The sequence below is a fragment of the Cyprinodon tularosa genome, unplaced genomic scaffold (assembly GCF_016077235.1).
Source record: "Cyprinodon tularosa strain WSP-4 unplaced genomic scaffold, ASM1607723v1 ctg80, whole genome shotgun sequence".
In the NCBI taxonomy this organism is placed as follows: Eukaryota; Metazoa; Chordata; class Actinopteri; order Cyprinodontiformes; family Cyprinodontidae; genus Cyprinodon; species Cyprinodon tularosa.
This window is the reverse complement of record NW_024039563.1, coordinates 267649-288681: the sequence shown is the minus strand read 5'-3', so window position 1 is coordinate 288681 and position 21033 is coordinate 267649. Positions and strand designations below refer to the sequence as shown.

At 41.0% G+C, this 21033-nt stretch overlaps 1 protein-coding gene across 5 annotated transcripts in view; it reads left to right on the top strand.

The window, feature by feature from the left end:
• tiam2a (TIAM Rac1 associated GEF 2a) overlaps nucleotides 1–21033 on the top strand; it is a 149816-nt gene that overhangs the window by 65151 nt on the left and 63632 nt on the right. For 3 of the 5 annotated variants that reach the window (XM_038271560.1, XM_038271558.1, XM_038271563.1), the window contains exons 2-5: nucleotides 9248–9332; nucleotides 10181–11356; nucleotides 16484–16928; nucleotides 20529–20701. In XM_038271560.1, the coding sequence (XP_038127488.1) occupies nucleotides 10187–11356; nucleotides 16484–16928; nucleotides 20529–20701 (1788 nt within the window). In that variant the 5' untranslated portion in view covers nucleotides 9248–9332; nucleotides 10181–10186. Of the gene's footprint in view, nucleotides 1–4541; nucleotides 4655–4677; nucleotides 4821–9247; nucleotides 9333–10180; nucleotides 11357–16483; nucleotides 16929–20528; nucleotides 20702–21033 lie in introns of those variants that run through there. The other 2 variants (XM_038271561.1, XM_038271559.1) reach the window with 2 other exon arrangements.

Here is a 21033-nt window from a genome sequence, read left to right as displayed (position 1 = left end):
ATTATGAAGTCTATGAAATCTCTAAATGATGTAATATACCATATTATAAAAAAACATCACAACAAAATGAATGTGTTATTGGAGCATAATAATACAGATGTACCAAAAGTGCTAAATTGATGATGTACATGTAATATATATGTATTTATTATCATTTATGGTAATTACATATTACATATCATTTCAATATTTCACTTCAATAATGAATTAGTACATATTTGTTAATGCTATAGTATTTTTCTGTTGGGAATTGTGCATGCATATATATGTCAAATGTTTGAGTTGTTTTTTTCCACATATATATATAAAACATGCAACGTAAGTTTTTTTAAATGAGAAATACCACAAACACTACAGAAATGACTGCATCATCCACTTAATAAAGACTACATTGACATTTCACAATGAATTATCTCTATTTACTCTACTTTCTATTTTCTAAAGTTAGACACAAGGTCAAACCTAACTCAGTCAATGTCTTCGAGTTGGTCCGAGATAGCCAGACTAATGTTATGCTACATACTATACTATAGGATACATCGGTGTGTATATGGATTTTCTTGGTTAGTACATCCACTGACTATGAAATTACTTGTAAAACGACTTCCCACAGCCTGCTTGTTTTTGCAGCCAAATGCTAGACACATAGAAACTTTTACTGTGCATCTCCGTAGGAGTGGGGAGTACCAGCATGGCGGACAGTGGCTTCACTTTTTTAGGGCAATCAGCAATCCAGTGAATAAATAGAGATCAGTAGTAATTAAAGTAGTAAACCCTGTAAGTAACAGGGTTTTAAACATTAAAACATTAAATCTGATGTTATTATCTAACAATTATTCAATACGCAGCCTCTTTACCGAATACTTTTTTAACTTTTACTTGAATAAAAAATAATGTTAGAGTAGTGCTAGTCTTACTTGTTTACAATTTTTGGGTACTTTACTCACCTCTGCTGCTGTTATCGTTAGTTGCAGCCCTACATCTCAACACAATGTAGAAAATTCGTTTGCCTTGTAAAAAGCTTCTTCCATCACTTTACTCTCTGATTTTAATCTCTTTGATATTTAAACTTCCTTTTGCAGAATGTTACAGCTGGTGTCACTGGTTGGTTTCAGATTATCGCTGTTAACCAGCAGGACCAGTCATGCTGGAAAATGGCAGATCAAATACTTTCTATTTTTTTTGAAGATGAGGAGACATGTGGCAAAAGACCACAGGTCAGATCAGAATCCGGGTCGGCCATGTCAAGGACTAAGGCCTACATACAAGGGTGGTGTGCGAAACAAAAGCAGGGTCCAATAAGGAATACTTTATTTAGATTTGTAAATTAACACCCATATTACCAAACATTTAGCCCAGTAAAGTTGAATCTACAATAAGATTGTAGCAGGATCTATGCTGAAAGGCTGGATATAGATCTTGTGCTTCTAGACGTCACTAAGGGACAGGGGGACTCCATTTGTAAGGGGTATGTGATGAAAGTGATCAAAAATGGTAACTTGCTCTAAAGGATTAAATACCCCGAATCCTGTGTTAAAGCCCTCAAACACTTACATGAAATTCCTCACTTTGTATTACTTTGACACGAGTCCACATCTGCATTGTTTTAGTATTTTTAATCAACCTTTAAATTGCTGTGCTGCTTTCATTGCTAAGTATGAGATGAGAATTGAAATTAACTTGTGTGTGTTTTTGCATCCGTTCTATTTTTAATGCATTTTAATTCACCTCAGGAGATTAGAGCTTATTGGAGCCTTAATTGATAATAATTGGGGGTCAGACTATTTGCCTGCTGGAACTAGATCTTGCACCTGCTCTTTATGAATATTCATCCTATCTGACTTCTCTCTTCGTCTGAATGTTTTTCATGTATCTCAGTTGCTTGAAGTTCATTGTTGACCAGCGCTCTGTAAGCTGCCTGGGAACACAAAAGCCTTTGAGAAGAGCCCAGACTAGGCCACTACAACTATTGTGCTGTTAACAATGTTGTTTAGTCCTGGTGAACGCTGCTGATGCTTCTTTTGACAGCAGGCTGGCTGAATGCTGTTCGACAGCTTTTTTTACAGCCTGACATAGATAGGCATATTTAGGAACTGACCAGAGGCTTAAGCAGTTCTCAGTTGTAAGGTTGATTCAAGTAGACACAAACCACTGGCAGGCGAACGCCTTCTTGTCGGACTTCTCCGGCTCTGATGCTGTTTTGTGTTTTAGTGTGGCTTTCTGGATGGGTCCAGCTTTACCACAGTTATGTGAACCCAATACCGATGGAGGCATGTGTGTGTTTTAAGCTGACGGCGGTGGGTCAATTTCCACTGAGAGGAGTCTTAGTCACAATACTTTGGAGAATATGATTTTTTTTTTCCTAATTTCTATGTTCTGCAATTGGCCTTTGCTCAAAAAGATAATATGTAATTGACTCTGGTCCCTCTTGTGTAATTTTAGTGGAACAGTTTATGTGATGAGCCAGCTCGGAGCTCTGGAGGAAAAATGAATCAACTTTAATACAAAAAAAAAATCTGATGTGGATTGAATTAGTTTTCATTTTGTCATTAGTAATATTTTAGACACAGAAAAACATGTTTATTAAGGTTCAAAGGTGAGATAAGAACAAAGTCTATCACCACACATCCTCCTAAAAAAAGACTCCTGATGGTGAAACGTGGCTTTGTGACGCGCTTTGGGATGCTTTTCAATATATGAAAAGTCGACGAAAGCAGCCTGAGGCTGACGAAGCTTTGAAGAAGAAGTCTGGTCAACAAGGAATAATCAATGGATCGTTATCTATACCTAAAACTAATATGTTTACGGTGATTTGATCTATTTAGTGTTAATCAGTAAAAAATTAAAAGTATTTTTTATTGCAAAAAAATGAGTCTGGGAGCGGCCATTTTTGCCCAAATATAGTAACACCTCACTCCTGACACCTTCCAGCAGTGACGTCACAGTGCGGTAAACCTAGCGCCCTTCTCCCTGCTTTACAAGCAAAATCAATGGAAACTAATAGCGCGTTGTGACAAACACCAGATACAGCATTGGGACTTGCTCATCAACCGATACCACACTGTGATGTCACAAACCGGTAGGTGGCAGTAGTGTTCTTTGACAAACATGGATGCCTCCAGTAAAGCATATTCAAATAAAAGTTACTCTTCATTAAAAACACTTATCACTTATCATCAACACTATGTAATAATTTTATATTTAAAATACTTTCGGAAGTTTTAATTCTGAATATGACCGGACTTTTTCTTTAATACGTTTGTAATACCTATGCTATGCCAGTGTGTGGTGCCACACGGGAGTTGGAGGCAGGAAAGACAAAATGTGATGTAAACGATGGACGAAGAAGAGAGAAAAATGACTGAGGAGCAACAAGTAGTACATGTAAAATCCACAATAAATTCAATGGCCTCTAAAACAGATTCTAAAAACAGATAAAGATAGAAGAGAGATGTTACTAAATGCAGGTCTGATGCTGAAACAATATAGGGGAGTGGTGGCCTAGTGGTTAGGGCGTTGAGCTTGGAAACCAGAGGTTCTGAGTACAAGCCCCACTTCCACAGACTGCCACTCTGGGTCCCTGAGCAAGACCCCTAACCCAACAATGCTCCCCGGGCACTGCACAATGGCAGCCTACTGCTCCCCAAGGGAATGGGTTAAATGCAGAGAGTGAATTTTTTGGGGAGTGTTTTTCCAGTGGTTAGAACAGTACGCTTGTGCTCTAATAAGGTTGCAAGTACCCTGTTTGATTCCCACAGCCTTCCCTATGGGTTCCTAAGCAAGACCCTTAACCCCACTCTGCTCCCCGGGCATCACACAATGGGTTGGTTAGTTTAAATGCAGAGGTAAATTTCTCCAATGTTAGATTAATTAAGTTAATGTTAAGTTCAATTATTAATATATGATTAAAGGCACAGTAGAGGCTGTTCTATGCTGTATGGGTTGTTTTCAGAGACAAATGAATGCATCTGTGTGTGCTGCTGGTCTGATGGTTTATAGTCTCAGTTGGAACATTTTCTGCATTTTTTTCTGTTCTGCAATTTGCCTTTGATCAAAAATCTTTCTTAGATTTAATCCAAAAAGATTAGGAATATCTCTGAGTCCAATTTTTACTGTACAATTTCCTTTTTTTTTACCACCCTCACTCTTGATCACCTCTAACCACTCCCTGGTCTTTTTTTAAACCCCCCCCCCCCCTTACTCTTACTCATGGGACACTTATAAGCACACACTCTTTATTTCCTTTTCCCTGGCTGCCTCTCTGGCCTCCTCCTGAGGTCATTGTGGTATTTAAGGTCAGACAAGAGCTCCAGTCATTGCGCCCTCCCAAGCAATGCTGCAGCCATTACACGCCAGCTTGTCTCGCGAATGCCACAAACCACCCGGAAAAAGAAAACTTGACTGTTGCAAACCCTGCATCCTCCTCCTCCCTGGTAACGGAAAAGCTGGATGATGGAAAAGAGAAAGCAGTTACCCAGTGGAGCTTTTTTTTTTTTTTCTTTCTGCTGTGGATTCCTAATAGATGAAGGCTATAAAACTTCTTGGTGTCTTGTCCTCCTGGCGCTGTGTAACTAAGGGCCACCCTTGGAGGATTGTGATTCGTTGCTCCCCCAAAGCCGGGAGGGAGTTTCCACGTGTCATCCAGTGTGTCTGGGTGAGTGTGAGTCAGATGCTTGTGTGTGTGTGTGTGTGTGTGTGCTGCTTTAAGACCTATTGAGCACTGGTAGACAAAATCCACTTTGAAAGCCAGGGAACACCAGTGTGATTTTTAGTTTGTGAGCTCTTCAAAGAGCTGCTAGATTAAAGCCTGTGCCACAGAGGTAAGCCATTTCATAGATTTTATTTCGTCTTCCTGTCCTTTCGTTTCTGCTGTTGGGTGGGAGTAGAGAGACACTCAAGGTGAGGAGGTTATTTCCTATTGTTCAGGTGCACAGGTGTGAAATGCTTTATGCTTTTCCCCGTGAATCCCATTTAAATCTGGTAAAAAACAAAAAAGATTCCTACTTTTTCGTGGATCCTTAAGCATGCTGCTTTAAAAATATGCTCATTCAAACAGAAGCTTTGACAATTTAAAGACTTATTATGCCTGGGACGTTGTTTTTGAAAAAAAAAAAAAAAACATGTCACCAAGGCATCCTGCATACATGGATGCCTGCTTTAAATGTTTCTTCGTCTCACTGCAATGCTCATAGCATACGTGTATAAATCTCTTGCTGGGGGCTGCCATGTCACTTTTGGTCAGTAGCCAGCCACTAAGCTTCAGAATGCATAATGAGGAAAGACTGAAAAACACTTAAAAAGTACTTCTATAGACGTTTAGTGGCTTTGGCTAGATCTACTACACCATAATATGAGTTTTTAGTGACTGATTCATAGTTAGACATTTCTAGTCGTAAGTAAACAGCCTTGTGGCTCTTGTTCACATGACAGAATCACAGCAGGAGATGGGATATTCTTTGCTTCAGTTAGATAGCCTTGCACCTCCTGCTTCCCTGTTGTGGTTTTTTCTTCTCAAGTTCTAAAGTTAAAACAACCCTGTCACTTTAAGAATTTTGTTTTTGCAGCCTCTGTGATAAGAGTCACAGGGCTGTAATTTGACAGTAGAAAGGCAGCATGATTCAGCTTCTTCTAACATGTGACTTAATAACTGTATCTCTGCAAGATCATAAATGCATAAAACTAATAGAGAATCATTCACTCGCACTTCTCAGTTCAGATTTTTTTTTCAAAGAAACAACCTAAATATAACATTCTCCTTTTTGGCTGCAAAACTGTTAAAACTTTGTCTCAAACAGGATCATGTAAGCATGGCTCATCTGGGGAAAGGTCATTTTTTTCTATAGGGGCTTAAACATACATAAACAGACTTGGATAAGATAAACTTCAATTCATGAAAAGGAAGAAACACTGAAATAATCAGCTAATTTAAAATGATGAAAAAAAAATTTGCTGATGATAAAAATAACTGAAAGAATTATCTTTTTACTCTTTTGAAAAAGTTGAAGCAAATAGTAAGACTTTGATTCCTGATTTAAACAGACAAGTCTTGTCTCCGGTTGATATTATGTTTGAATAAAAGTAAAAATGTAACCTTGATAAAGCCCTATTTGATTATATTTTTAATTCTTAAATAAAACACATTTCTAGTCTCCCCAGGAGGATCTCAAACCATCTTAATTGCCTTTGACGCTTTGATATAAATTATTTAGTGAAGCTTTCCCTACTATAGAGACCACCCTGCCTTATTTGTATTAGACTGGTGCTTTAATTTAAGTAAAGACTAGAGGGACACTGGGTTTGTGTAATAGGTGGGAGCAAAACAAGATTATTCAACTTTAGCATTGTCATGCGCGTGTGGGTTTGTGTAAATGGGGTGAAGCTCAGTGAAGACAAGGTGGTCTTTAAGCAGAAAAAAAGTTATATCCATGACACTTGAAGCACCTTCTGTGTTTATTCCACTGCTAGGTGTGGCCCATTCTTCACCAGCATCCCTGTCTGGAGACAAACACAGTGTCAGACTAAACACAGGGCTTGCGTAGGAGTCACCCAGGGGCAATGTGAGAAGAATGCCAGGTCACGGGGTGTCTGGAGGGGCACTGGGGTGGCAGTGGTCCCTTGGCCCCAAAGCAGATGGCCCTTAGGAAGCCTTTTTTGGTGAGAACAGAGGGCTATAGGGAACAAGGGAGGCTGAATTCAAGGCTGGGTGCAGTGGTTTTCTGCTAAAAAGGAAGATGTGTCTTGTTTTTTCCCAGTGAGGTCACACAATACGCTATTTCGATTCGCAGCAGACGGCAAACGTGTGCATCTTAGGGGTTTTTGTGTCGGCACGCCTTCGGGCCTTTCATACTCGCTGGCCTGCTCTGGCTGAATAGACTTTTATAAGAAAGGCATCAACAGTGGAGCTTTAAGAAGCAGTAGCTGTGACAAGTTCAACAACAGTCTTTATGTTGACTTCTGGTGTCATAGGCTGCTGCTTTCACAGTCTTCATTCAACAAATAGAATTGGGGACCACTCTTTTGAACATTTATGCCTTAACTTCCACAACATATGTAAGATTAAGTAAGAAAAAAAATCTCTTCTTCCTTTAAATTGATAAAGGAAACTGTGATATTCACACTGAAACCTCTCAAACAAGCTGAAATTGGTTCGTGTTTCACGGCTTTAATCAGTGGGTCCAGAATTATAGTTTGTCCTTCTTTCAGGATCAGTTCTGCTTGACTTTAGTCTCTGCTCGTTTTGACTCGCAACGAATGAAAGCAGTGTTTAGTTAATCTCCTGATCAGCACAGAATGATGGTTCTAGTTCATTACCAGACCTTAAAGTCATAGGGAAGTTATATTTAAATGTCAAATCATTCTGGCTAAAACATGTATTTAAATGTACTCTTTATCAGAAGATATTGTCCCAAAAGTTAGAAAATTTCTATTTAAAAAAAAAAAGTCTTGTCTTAATATCTGTTTTTTCCCCCCCGTTATTTTATGCAGGCCAGTTAGTTATACGTCAGCCTGTACACATAAATTTGGCCAATCATATGTCAACGGTCGCCTGTCAATCAAATTTTTTCGGTCATAGCATTTTGATTTATATTTTGCAGCTAATATACGCAACGGTTGAAATAAGATAATTTACATTCCCATTGAGTTCCATCCCAGTGTTCACGGGGATAGACGTCTGTGTCTTCAGCATAGAGCTAATAGAACTGGCAGCGTTTCCAGGCAAGGGCTCAAACATGTACGGCTGTAAGCCTTCTACACCAAACCAAGCTTCTGCCGCCCTGGCGTCCTCTTCCACAACAATTTCGTCCCCACTTTCCTCCTCTAAATAAAAAATGTATGATGGTGGAGACTCATCCACGACCTCCGACACAAAACTCTCCTCCTTCTGCATGTTTTCTCTGTCCATAGCATTCCTTGACAGTGTCGTTTCTAAGTTACCAATTTAGTGCTGCTTGGTCCCAATGTAATTTCCCATTGGGAACCTACTAGCACTAAGTTGCAAACTGGTTAGCAAGATGCTTCCGAGAAAACCGGCCAAAACCAAACTTGCTTGCAAACCTTCTGCCACTTGATAAACGCCAAATCACATTCACTTTATTCACTCGTGTAAACTCGAGCATCACTCTGGAGAATTCGGAAAGGCAACCTTTAAGAACGGCAGTTCCCCTACGACTTTGATGTCTGCTGCCAAGTTTCCACTGGACTATCAGGTGCTGCTCTCTGATAAAGCAACGGCAGAAGCAGAGCATCCAGGCATCCTTATTTCTAGTCCTCAAACTTCAGGACCTGAGGACAGAAAACTGTGGAATTTACTTCCCAGATTCACATCTGAAGTACAGTCTTTAAACAGCAGTCCATTTATTCTGCCAGTGCTGTTTAAATCCTGCCAAACAGTCAAGGTTTATTCAAACAGAAGCAGTTCAACTCCTACCGCAGTGGTGCAGATCATGTAAGCCAGAAGTTTAGGGCTTCTGGCAGGGGTATATTTACCCTGCAACCTTACACATGCTGTTCATGTGTTTCAAAGCTCAGCAGACTTACCACTATGAGTCTGTGCAATTGGCTTATGTTACACACAACATTCATGCTTCCTCAACATGCCGAAAAGTACTTTGGCATCTCCACAAATATCGTTCCTTTTTGCGTCCTATGTCCTGGATCGTGCTTTAGATAAATCTGGCACTGCTGAGTGGGAGGGGGAGAAAAAAAAAAGAAAACGGAGCAAGTGAGAGGAATCCAACTTTTAAAAATAAACAGACGGTTAACTGTAGTCGACTTTGAAAAACGTTCCCAAACCTGATGAAAAGAGACGTCATTTATGTGTGGGGAGGTGGAAAAATGCAACATATGTTTGCTTTGGATGGATGATGAGGGAGAGTTAGATTGAGAGGGAAGGGCTGAATTTTTCCAGGCCAGCTATGTCATATAGTCTATCCTGAGTTTATCCTGGGTGAAATTCCATGCAATTCTCCATTATGGTCTGTTTCTCAGAAGCTCCGCCTGATTTCTTTTTACAAATAAACAATTGTGACGCATTTTAAAGCCAGTTTTACCCTTTTCTTAATTTTATTCCTTTGCTGATTTCTGTATTCCTGTATAACAGCCAGTGCCAAACACTGTCCTTAGCAAAAAGCAAAGGATTAAGGTTTGCTCTTAAAGTTCTGCACCGTTATGAAACGCAGAGCTCATTACACAGAGTAAATTACAGTGCAGCAGAAAGACTAATTCCTCCTCTTCATCTGTGTTCCAGGTGAGCCACACAACCAAGGAATGAGTTTATTTTGGGAAATTAGGAACATGTAACATCTACAGCGTGAAACAAGGCTTTCAGAGAGGTGAGTCTTAAAAGCATTTTGTCAATAATTATTCATCTGCATGCATGCAATGACAAACACTTCTTGCTCTTCAAATGTCCAGTTTCTTTGTCCCTAATCTGCTTGGCGAGCTAATTTAAAGTCTTAAAGTCGTCTAAAGGGGTTGATCTGCATTTGTTATGTAAGAGCAGTTCCTGCCATTCATGTTATGCAGTCCGGTAATGTAATCTGGGTCTGATCGAGGCTCTGAGTCTCTGAAACCATGCAGGCTGGAAGACCACTCTTGTCGTCCTGTGCATTGTCACATTTAATGACCTTAACATCCTGAAACGTGTTTGTCTCACAGGGGTCCTCTGTGTAAGAATATTATAAAATGACCAGATGTGGTACAAATACTTCTCTCCTGACCTCGTTTAAAGGCACATTGAACACTTTAGACATGAAGCTCATTCACTCGAGAACAGAATCACTTCATTATAAATCAGTCTCTGTCTGTATGATGTGACCTTTTGTGTTCATACTCAGTAAATTGTTGTCCTAGAGCACATGTGTCAATTCGCCACATATGTCATATGTCAACACATACCCTAAGGTATAACTTGACAATTCTTTGTAAAAAGTATTTGTTGTTTGTTTAATTAACTTAACGTCAATAGGATTAAAATGTCCAGAAATAACCACTATGTGAGCAATAACTTAACCTGAAACTATCTAAAAAGTGCTGCTTTTTGAACAGAGGTATCTAAATAAGATCACTTTTCAATTATAGTTCAATGGCATGCAGGTGTATATGTCAATTTTAGATTTGTATGAGTTTCTATTAATTTAGTAAAGGTGACCTTATGGGTTGTTTGTATTTTTTTTCCTAGTCCAGGATGGGGAATTCAGAAAGCCAGTACAGCATTGATACTCCGAAAGGCACAGGCTTCATCTTCTCAAGGAAACAAAAGCCGTATTCACTGAAACTTGGCTCAGCCAAAGAAGAAGTTCTTTCCGCACACACGTGGTGGAAAAACACCCCACTTGGCTCTGGCTACAAGGCGAGGTGTGTTGGTCACGGCTGTTTGTCACCTCCTAAAAGCAGACAGTCGTACTCGACCAAACGCTGCGACTATGTTTGCAAGGGAGCGAGTGGCAGCCCTGAACATCACTGGCGTCGCTCCCCTGGATGCGGAATCCGGAGACGACATTGGTCAGATGATTATGAAGAGAATCCGTATGGGGCTGAGCTCGATGGACACTCTCAGAATAGACATGGGGACAAGGAGGATGTTTTAGAGGAACAGAGCAGTCCAAGAGTGGTGATTAAAAAAGATGGTTCTCTCAGGGTGGAGTTCACAAACTCCTCAGGAAACCCCTTACTCCTAGATGAGGCCTCTGGTCCGGTCCAGCTCCTCAAGTTCTCTCCTAATTTGGAGGCTACTTCCACTTCAAGCCTACCTGGTTCCAGGGTGGGTATGCAGGATGGCCATCGGGGTGGTCCGCCACCAGCTTCTACCTCCTCCACTGCCAGGACCAGCAAAGGAAGCTCACTAAGCTCTGAAGGCTCCTGGTATGATTCCTTATGGGGCCCCGGGACAGAGCTCTGTGATCAGGAGCAGCTTGGTTCTGCCAGCAGGACACTGGATCATTCTCCCACACATCGGCTTGACTCCTTTACAGAACAACCTGCTACACCATGTAATGCAGAGCTTTACAGGAACTCCACGATGACTGCTACATTTCCTACAGCCAGTGGCTTGTCCTCCCAGCTACAGCAGCCTCTGTTGGGCAGGCCACACCGGGCCTCTCTCGCATCTGTGCTGGATGTTCCTTTGGTGGAAGACTGTACAGAACCGCGTCAGTATTCCTCTTTTACCTTGCCTAGTCGCAGACCTAAAGCTCATACCATCGGTTCAAATATGGACCCGTACCAAGACCAGGCAGAGCAGCAGGAGAACACTGGGCAGGACTTTGTTTTCAATAAGAAAGACTCCATTAAAAACCGTATTAGACGCTTCAGTGATTGGACGGGCAGCCTAAGCCGGAAGAAGAAGAAATCTCTGGTGAGTTGACTTTTCAATCCTCCTTTTCTCCCGTTTTGTTTTAAACCTTTGACCTGCTGATAAGAATTATAACCAATTTTCTTTTCTCTGTTAGAGCTGCTGCTTAAAAACTTGTGTTGCGCCGATGCCATTTTTTGGCCCCGATACGATACTTTATACCTGGTTGTGCAGTATTGGCCAATACCGATACCATCTGTTTGAAATTGATGTGTGTGTGTGTGTGTGTGTGTGTGTGTGTGTGTGTGTGTGTGTGTGTGTGTGTGTGTGTGTGTATATGAAAAACTGCACACTACTTGGATGTAAAATAATCTCCATCATGGCATTGTCAAGCTGCTGCCTCCTTTGTGAAGCAGGAAAAAGACTAATACAAAGTGAATCCAGTATAACTTTTTATTGCCTACCTGTAATGGGTGACAATAGTTGAGTAAACTTTTGGCTCTCAAAATGGTATTAAGGCCCTATTTGTTGGTTCCTCGCCAATACTGATATATCCATTTTGGTGCTGGATTAGGGCCCCGTCCAATACTGGTATTGGTATCGGTGCAACACTGATAAAAACGAGGAAGCATCAAAATTTATGATTGTTTTTTAGTTCACCTACAGAGTGGCCATTAGTTATTTAAATAAGGAATCATGCTGAATTTGTAAGAGCACTGTAATACATGTTTTTTTGCAAAGATTTAATGACAAAGGCAAAACAAATAAAGGTTTTGCATCTTATTTTTATTATGACTATCAACCAAGGCCAGTGTTGGGTACTACAACCCTGTCAGATGCTCACCTGAGCCTTTAATATAAAAGGGTAAAATAAAATGACTCAAGTAACATACCATCACACCACATCACCTAATTTACTGATATCTAAACTTGTGTATCTAATGCAGTTTTATTCTGTTCCCCTAAATAGCTGAAAAAAAAACTCTGTCACTAGACACTGTAAAAAGAACATTTAAACCGACGGATCAATGAGGTGAAAGATTTTCTTGCTTTTGAAACAGTTTTCAAAACCATATTTTATTTTCATTGAATGGGAGATGCAGATATAAAGTTTTAAATCTGCGTATTTTGTATTTCTTGGAGGTATTTTTTATTTAAGACAAGTGCAAAGCTATTCCCCAGATATACAGGTGCTGGTCATAAAATTAGAATATCATGAAAAAATAGATTGATTTCAGTAATTCCATTTAAAAAGTGAAACTTGTATATTATATTCATACATTACATACAAACTCATATATTTCAGATGTTTATTTTGTTTAATTTTGATGATTACAAATGACAACAAATGAAAATCTCAAATTCATCATATCAGAAAATTAGAATATTACTGAAGACCAATAAAAACAAAGGATTTATAGAAATGTTGGCCAACTGAAAAGTATGAACATGAAAAGTATGAGCATGTACAGCACTCAGTATTTAGTTGGGCCTCCTTTGGCCTGTATTACTGCAGCAATGCGGCGTGGCATGGAGTCGATCAGTCTGTGGTACTGCTCAGGTGTTATGATAGCCCAGGTTGCTCTAATAGTGGCTTTTAGCTCTTCTGAATTGTTGGGTCTGGTGTATTGCATCTTCTTCTTCACAATACCCCATAGATTTTCTATGGGGTTAAGGTCAGGAGAGTTTGCTGGCCAATTAAGAACAGGGATACCATGGTCCTTCAACCAGGTACTGGTAGCTTTGGCACTGTGTGCAGGTGCCAAGTCCTGTTGGAAAATGAAATCTGCATCTCCAAAAAGTTGGTCAGCTGCAGGAAGCATGAAGTGCTCTAAAACTTCCTGGTATGTGGCTGCGTTGACCCTGGACCTCAGAAAACACAATGGACCAACACCAGCAGATGACATGGCACCCCAAACCATCACTGACTGTGGAAACTTTACACTGGACTTCAAGCAACGTGGATGAAGTGCCTCTCTTCTTTTCCTCCAGACTCTGGGACCTTGATTTCCAAAGGAAATGCAAAATTTACTTTCATCAGAGAACATGACTTTGGACCACTCACCAGCAGTCCAGTCCTGTTTCTCTTTAGCCCAGGCAAGACGCTTCTGACGCTGTCTGTGGTTCAAGAGTGGCTTGACACAAGGAATGCGACAGCAGAAACCCATGTCTTTCATACGTCTGTGTGTGGTGGTTCTTGAAGCACTCACTCCAGCTGCAGTCCACTCTTTGTGAATCTCCCCCACATTTTTGAAGGGGTTTTGTTTCACAATCCTCTCCAGGGTGCAGTTATCTCTCTTGCTTGTACACTTTTTTCGACCACATCTTTTCCTTCCCTTCGCCTCTCTGTTAATGTGCTTGGACACTGAGCTCTGTGAACAGCCAGCCTCTTTAGCGATGACCTTTTGTGTCTTGCCCTCCTTGTGCAAGGTGTCGATGGTCGTCTTTTGGACAACTGTCAAGTCAGCAGTCTTCCCCATGATTGTGTAGCCTATAGAACTAGACTGAAAGACCATTTAAAGGCTTTTGCAGGTGGTTTGAGTTAATTAGCCTCTCTTGCTTGTACACTTTTTTCGACCACATCTTTTCCTTCCCTTCGCCTCTCTATTAATGTGCTTGGACACTGAGCTCTGTGAACAGCCAGCCTCTTTAGCGATGACCTTTTGTGTCTTGCCCTCCTTGTGCAAGGTGTCGATGGTCGTCTTTTGGACAACTGTCAAGTCAGCAGTCTTCCCCATGATTGTGTAGCCTATAGAACTAGACTGAAAGACCATTTAAAGGCTTTTGCAGGTGGTTTGAGTTAATTAGCTGATTAGAGTGTGGCACCAGGGGCCATCAATTTTGAACCTTTTCACAATATTCTAATTTTCTGATATGATGAATTTGAGATTTTCATTTGTTGTCATTTGTAATCATCAAAATTAAACAAAATAAACATCTGAAATATATGAGTTTGTATGTAATGTATGAATATAATATACAAGTTTCACTTTTTAAATGGAATTACTGAAATCAATCTACTTTTTCATGATATTCTAATTTTATGACCAGCACCTGTAATTTTCCAGGAGTGAAATTATCTGCGCTGCACAGGCCCTCATCAAAACAAAGATTAGAAAGAACTACAGTTTGTCTCCAAGTTTCGTGCCCTTGTCAGACTTATGGGATTTTCTTGGCCCGTCTGCAGCTTTACAAGCTTTAATTTGACCCAGGCAGTTTGTTTAAACCGAGTCTGAACCCTTGTCCCTCTCCCTTCTCTGCAGCTTGAGAGCAATAGTTTTTACATTAATTCTTTTAAGATTTGCCTTGTAAATGTTTTAAGACGCTGTTGTCTTCTGCCTGAAAGATGGCTTTAAGCCTTTGAGAAGCTCTGTAGGGTGAAACTAAATCCTTAGCTAAAGATTTAACCTAAACCGTCCTCTAATATTAATGAAGGGTCTGAGCTTGTTCTGGTTGTTGTGAGCAGATTTCCTGGGCTGCTTCATGGTCTTTACAGAGAAAATCTGCTAATGGTGATTTTTGCTTAGTCACTTGGATTTAAGAAAGTTTACTATTGAAACAAATGAATTTATGCATTTTTTATAATACTGTATGAGCTTCTCTAAAATAGCAGATAATCCAAAAATCAGATCAGGATCATGAATAGAAAGAAGAAGACTCTTTATGTCTTCCTTGGGAGGTTTCCTTGGCCCCTAAGGGTGGATGAAGACTTTGGGGGGCCTCATTATTCCCATGGATGATTTATCCTTTCTGTCCTGGGAATATCTTAAGATCAGTCAAAATGAGGCAGTGTCGCTCCCTGACCCTTAATACAGTATAATATATGAACTGATTATATTGAAAAAATCAGATGAACGTGAAACATAGCTAATACATAGATAGCAGACTTGAAACTAAACATTATGCATGAACAAAATAAAGACAGAAAAAGCTGTGTCATGGTGAGATCCTGCCTGTTCAGAATACTCCGCTCTGCTGTTATGAGCAGACTCGACGCTGCAATCTAGTCAAGTGTCTGTAGACTGTCATCACGGATGAAAAGGATGCATTTGCATCAAGTGTTCGCCTTTTTGAAATTGATAAGCCAAATAAGCCCACAAATGATGTTAATTTCTCTGATCCAGAAGGGTTCCCAACCCCCCCAAGATGTCATCACTGTTTCTCTGATTAGTTAAAAATTAAGTGGCTTTGAAGGTTTCAGCTAGACTAGATCTTAAAAATTGTTATTTTACCTCTGGGCTAAGTTAAAAGAGCCTGTTTAAATTTGATCCTGTATGTATTTATAGATAGTTGCACCTCTTAAGGCAAGCTGGTAGGATTTTATTTGCATGCAGGGAATCAGACCAGCATATTCACTAACAGTTGGTGCATAAAAAGTTTTGATGTCATCTCAGAAACATTTCAATCTAAACAATGTTTTTTCCCCCAGGCGTTTTATTGTCATTACACTGTCACAATAACAGAGCAAAGAAATGAACTCTCGCAGGGGGAGCAGTGTGGTGCTAAGGGTCTTTCTCAGGGACCCAGATTGGCAGTGCTAGGGGTAGGGCTTGAACTCAGAACCTCAGGATTTCATGTGCAATGCCCTAACCACTAGGCCGCCACTCCCCAAAGCAGGCATTAGTGTGAAGGGTACCACACTTGGATCCCCAGGCTTCCTGTTTGCAGGAGGGGTGACTTACCACTTGAGCTAGCGGGCCGCTTGAAAATTCACCTCAGCATTTAACCCATCCCCTTGGGGAGCAGTGGGCTACCATTGTGCGGTGCCTGGGAAGCAGTGTGGGGTTAAGATACCCAGAGTGGCAGTCTGTGGAAGTGGGGCTCGAACTCAGAACCTCAGGAATCCAAGCTCTATGCCCCTAGTCAAACAACCATTGTTTCCGTTGTTCCTAAGAGTTGCAATCCGCCTAGAGTTTCAAAACCTACTTGACTCTTTGGAATTATCATACATAGGTTTGCAGATTTATAACAAAAGTAATAAATATTTATTCAGACAAGAAGTTTTTTATTGATAGGGAAGCATTAAAGGTTAATGGATATTCGGTTGAATGCTGGGGTGAGTGGACAGAACTATGAATGGATAGACGGATGAAAGACTGAATAGTTTTATATTAATACAAGCTATTAAAAACCTTTCTGGGGTTTGTTTTTCTGATCTTTAATTTCTTATTTTCCATTTTGCCTCCTTAGGAGACCAGATACAGAGAAGCCAGTGAGGCCTTTGACAGTGGCGTTGATGGCCTGACTGCAGACACCAGCTCCCCCTCACAGGTTTCCAGCGTCCTCTGGTTCCCCGGAGCCTCTAGGGCTCAGTCGTCAGGAGCCATTCACCAAACGACCAGTGACGCTGTACGCCAGAACATCTATGAAAACTTCATGAGAGAACTGGAGACAGACCCCGGGATGGGAGGCGGAGAGAGGAGAGACCCATCGACTGGAACGGAAGAAGAAGGGAGCAGCAGCGAGTCGGCCGAGGGCTCCATGGAGGAGCTCGACCTTTTGTTTGCTAAGGAGCAGGGGGTGGTCAGAAGGGTGGGGTGGCTCTCCTTCAAGCCCCTGATCACCCTGCACAAGGAAAGGAAGCTGGAGCTACTGACCCGCCGTAAATGGAAGCACTACTGGGTGACTCTGAAAGGTAAACCCAGGGAATGGGTTTAACTTTCCCTGCTAAACCCATTCCATTGAACCCATTAAACCCACTCGCACCTCTACATGCGAGTTTGAATCAAAGTTAAGAACTTGAGTTGGGAGAAGTTAAGCAGATTATTCGAATATCCTCTCTGAAATGTTGCTTTGAGAAGCACTAAAGGTTACTGTTTACTGTCAGTCAGGAGTTTTCTGCTGTTCAAACTGAGCATAAGAATGGGGAAGGAAGGTGATTTAAGTCTACGTTCACTCTGCAGGCCTTAATGCTCAATTCCAAATTATTTGTGAAGTTAAATTTTTCTGCGTTGCCATTCACATTTCCAAATATATGTGACTTTTATGTGATCTCCTGTGTGAACTGCATTCATGCAATGCAGTTGTCCAACATTCACAGTAGAGGATGCAATGACGTCACAAGCAAGTGTGCTCTGTTTTTACAGAAGTAAACGTGGATGGTTTTGCTGGAGTGCATGTAGCGATCTTTCCCAACCTTAAAGGGATAGTTCGGGATTTTTGACATGAATCTGTATGGCATCCCCATCACCAGTGTCATGCAATCACACTGACTTACCCCTGGCAGCATCCTGTGAGCAGAGTTATCGTCCAGCTTTGGTCAAGCCGAAAGTAGTCCGGCAGGTTTGCTAGACCCAGCGAAATAAAACGTTTCTCTTCCCAAAACATTATGTGTTCAAAAGAGTGATATTTTTGCATCCCAAAAACATTGTAGTGGAAAAAGTCACACGTCGTTATCACTTGGTCCTATTTTCTCTCTGTTCGTATCAGTGCGCGCCGTCATTCTGACAGCGAGCTCAACAACAGCCAGATGCATGTCTCGCTAGACATGCATCTGGCTGTTGTCAGGTTAGTAGCCCCTAGCTGTCAGGTCATGGTGTCGCGCGCACTGATACGAACAGAGAGAAAATAGGACCAAGTGATAACGACGTGTGACTTTTTCCGCTACAATGTTTTTGGGATGCAAAAATATCGCTCTTTTGAACACATAATGTTTTGGGAAGAGAAACGTTTTATTTCGCTGGGTCTAGCAAACCTGCCGGACTACTTTCGGCTTGACCAAAGCTGGACGAGAACTCTGCTCACAGGATGCTGCCAGGGGTAAGTCAGTGTGATTGCATGACACTGGTGATGGGGATGCCATACAGATTCATGTCAAAAATCCCGAACTATCCCTTTAAAAAGACAAAATTTTCGGGATGGTTAAACATAAATACTACTCTCCGCAATACGGTCGTATGGCTTCATGATTGTTGTTTTTCTTGCCGCTTCTGTGTAGCAAGAGGCAGAATAGTGACTTTTGTTGAGTATTAATGACTTTCGGGTCGTATGAATGCAACTTGGCTGTTCAGACACAGGTTGTATTTGAAAAGATCAGATTCTTGGATGGATTCAGGACCACAGAGCCAAGTGGCCTGGGTCGCATCGCAAAAAATCTGATCTGTGTCATTCAGATTGCCATGAAAAGATCCGATACAGGTCGCATGTGGGCAAAAAAATCTGATTTGCGTTACTTAAGGCTGCTGTGTGAATGTAGGCTAAGTGACTTTGAAAGTGGCATGGTTGTTGGCGCCAGACGGGCTTTATTGGTATTTCAGAAACTCCTCAACAACTGGGATTTTCACACACAACCATCTATTGGGGCTACACAGAATAGTCTTAAAAGAAAAAAAAATTTCAGTGAGAAGAATGGCAACACTGGTTCAAGCTAATAGAAGGGCAACTCAAATAACCACTTGTTACAAGTCAGGTATGTAGAAAAGCTTCTATGAGCGAGCAACACATCAACGGCTGAGGCAGATGGGATACACCCGCAGGAGACCACACAGAGTACTAGGAAAAATAAGCAGGTCACATAGTTGGACATTAGAAAGTCGGAAAAGTGTTGCCCGGTCTGATGAATCTGCTACAACATGCAGATGGTAGAGTTCACTGTACTCAGATGGCCTCCACAGTCACCTGATCCCAGTCCAGTAGAGCCGCTTTGGGATGTGGTGGAACGGGAGATTCATGTATGTGAAGACGATGAATCTGCAGCATCTGTGTGATGCTATGATGTCAATCCGGACCTAGTTCTGAGGAATGTTTCCAGCTCCTTGTTCAGTCTTTGCCTCGAAGTATGAAGGAAGTTCTGAAGGCAAAATGAGGTCCAAACTAACTAGTAAGGTGTATGTGATAAAGTGGCCGGTGAGTGCATGTACGTAGTTGCTTTAGACCTCAGTAATAAAATTATTCCACATAATATAGGAAGGGTTGCTTTTATGATCAAGAAAAGAAAAATATATTCTTAAAAACCAAGCATCAAACTTTACTAAGTTTTTTCTGGATCCTTTGCTTGATTCTAAAATCTATTGTGGATGTTACAAATGCCCCATTTACACTACCCTTTTGAGACCTTGCCGAGATCAGTCCAAGCACGGTAACCGAGATCACTGTTTGTGTAAATGGCACACACAACTGTACCGGACCGCGCTGGACACAACAGAACCGTGTTATACTGGTACTAGTTCATCAGTAAGGCTCGGGGAGGTTCAGTTCTGGCTCAGTTCTCAGTGCGCATGAGCAGACCACATCATCTCCTTACAGTCAGCCAACTAGCTTCCCTACCGTGCCACACGATTTCCAGTGATGATTCAGTTTAGCAGTGTGATTAGGGTTGCCAACTCCCTGGGGGAAAAAAGGGAGACCTCATGTGTGTCAGCTGACCCGATTTCCTGTTTGTTTGTTTTTTAGCCCTCCTTTGTGTGTGAAATCATTTTTTTAACTGTTTGACTCAAATCTGCATTGAATTACATGCATATTTGTGAGCAACTTGAACACATGAAAAACAAATTATTATCCCGCAATTCACTTTAATACAAAATAACAAACTTGGCTGAATAAAATAAGTATCTTAAACATAAGCCTGACCTGCTTAACTTCAAACTGTAAAAAAATGCATATAAAAACAATAAATAAATAGTGCACATTTTTGGTGCAACAGCAAATTCCTGCACACCTGTAAACACACCTGTAAACACATTCCATTTGCTTTTTACTGACTGTTTTTTTTTTTTTTTTTTAACTCTCACAGTAATACGGGACAAAGTGCGTTCCTTTTCCACTAAATACGGGACAGGCACTTTTTGCTTAATACGGAACAATTCCATTTTTCAAGGGGCGGTTGGCTACCATAGGTGTGATGAACCTTAACTCCTGTTGTTGTTTCCTGTGCCCTGATTAGATAATCGTTTGTCGTATCCACTTCCCAAAAGCCGACTCAAATAAATTGACCAAAGGCTGCCTTCTTCGCCTCACTCTCCAAAAACTTCCTGAAAGTTATGGGCGCCGCCACTTTGATTTGCTTGTTTACCTCTAGAGAGAAGTAGTACTGTAGATCGCCAAGAGGAGGCGAGGAACGGTGCTAGAGTGGTGCTTAAATGGTCGTAAGGATCCAAACTCGGCACAGATTGGTTTTCAGAGGGTAGTGTAAATAGTGCTAAAGTCACCAAATGTCTTTTTCAAGTACATTTTAGGTCCTGAGAAGTCTTTCTTAGAGAAATGTAGTGTTTACTGACAGTTTTTCCTGCTTTTCCAGGGTGCACATTGTTGTTCTATGAAACTTATGGGAAGGGCTCTACGGAGCAGGAGTTATCACCCCGCTACGCCCTCTTAGCTGAGGACAGCGTTGTCCAGGCTGTCCCAGAACACCCTAAGAGGGAGAATGTCTTCTGTCTGAGTAATTCATATGGAGACGTCTACCTCTTCCAGGTAAGAGCCTGAACTTTGTTTGGTCAAACCGTTTTAACGTTGAGGCGTTTTATTCCATTTCTACAGCTGTGTATGTTACAGCACAGTTGTGTGTATGCAGTTAAACTAGTATTTTTATGATATTGATATCTGCCTTTTATTTTATTGGTACAGAAAATGTCTGGAAGATTCCTTTTGGTTTGGTATGCAAGTGTTCCAAACAGATGCAGCGTTGTTTTATACCTAACAATTGCACAGTATTAAGCAACGTTCTGTTAGGCAACATTAAAAATGGACACCACAATGAAACGAAGAGGACTCCTAGGTATTGAAATACCAGCATCAATAAATGC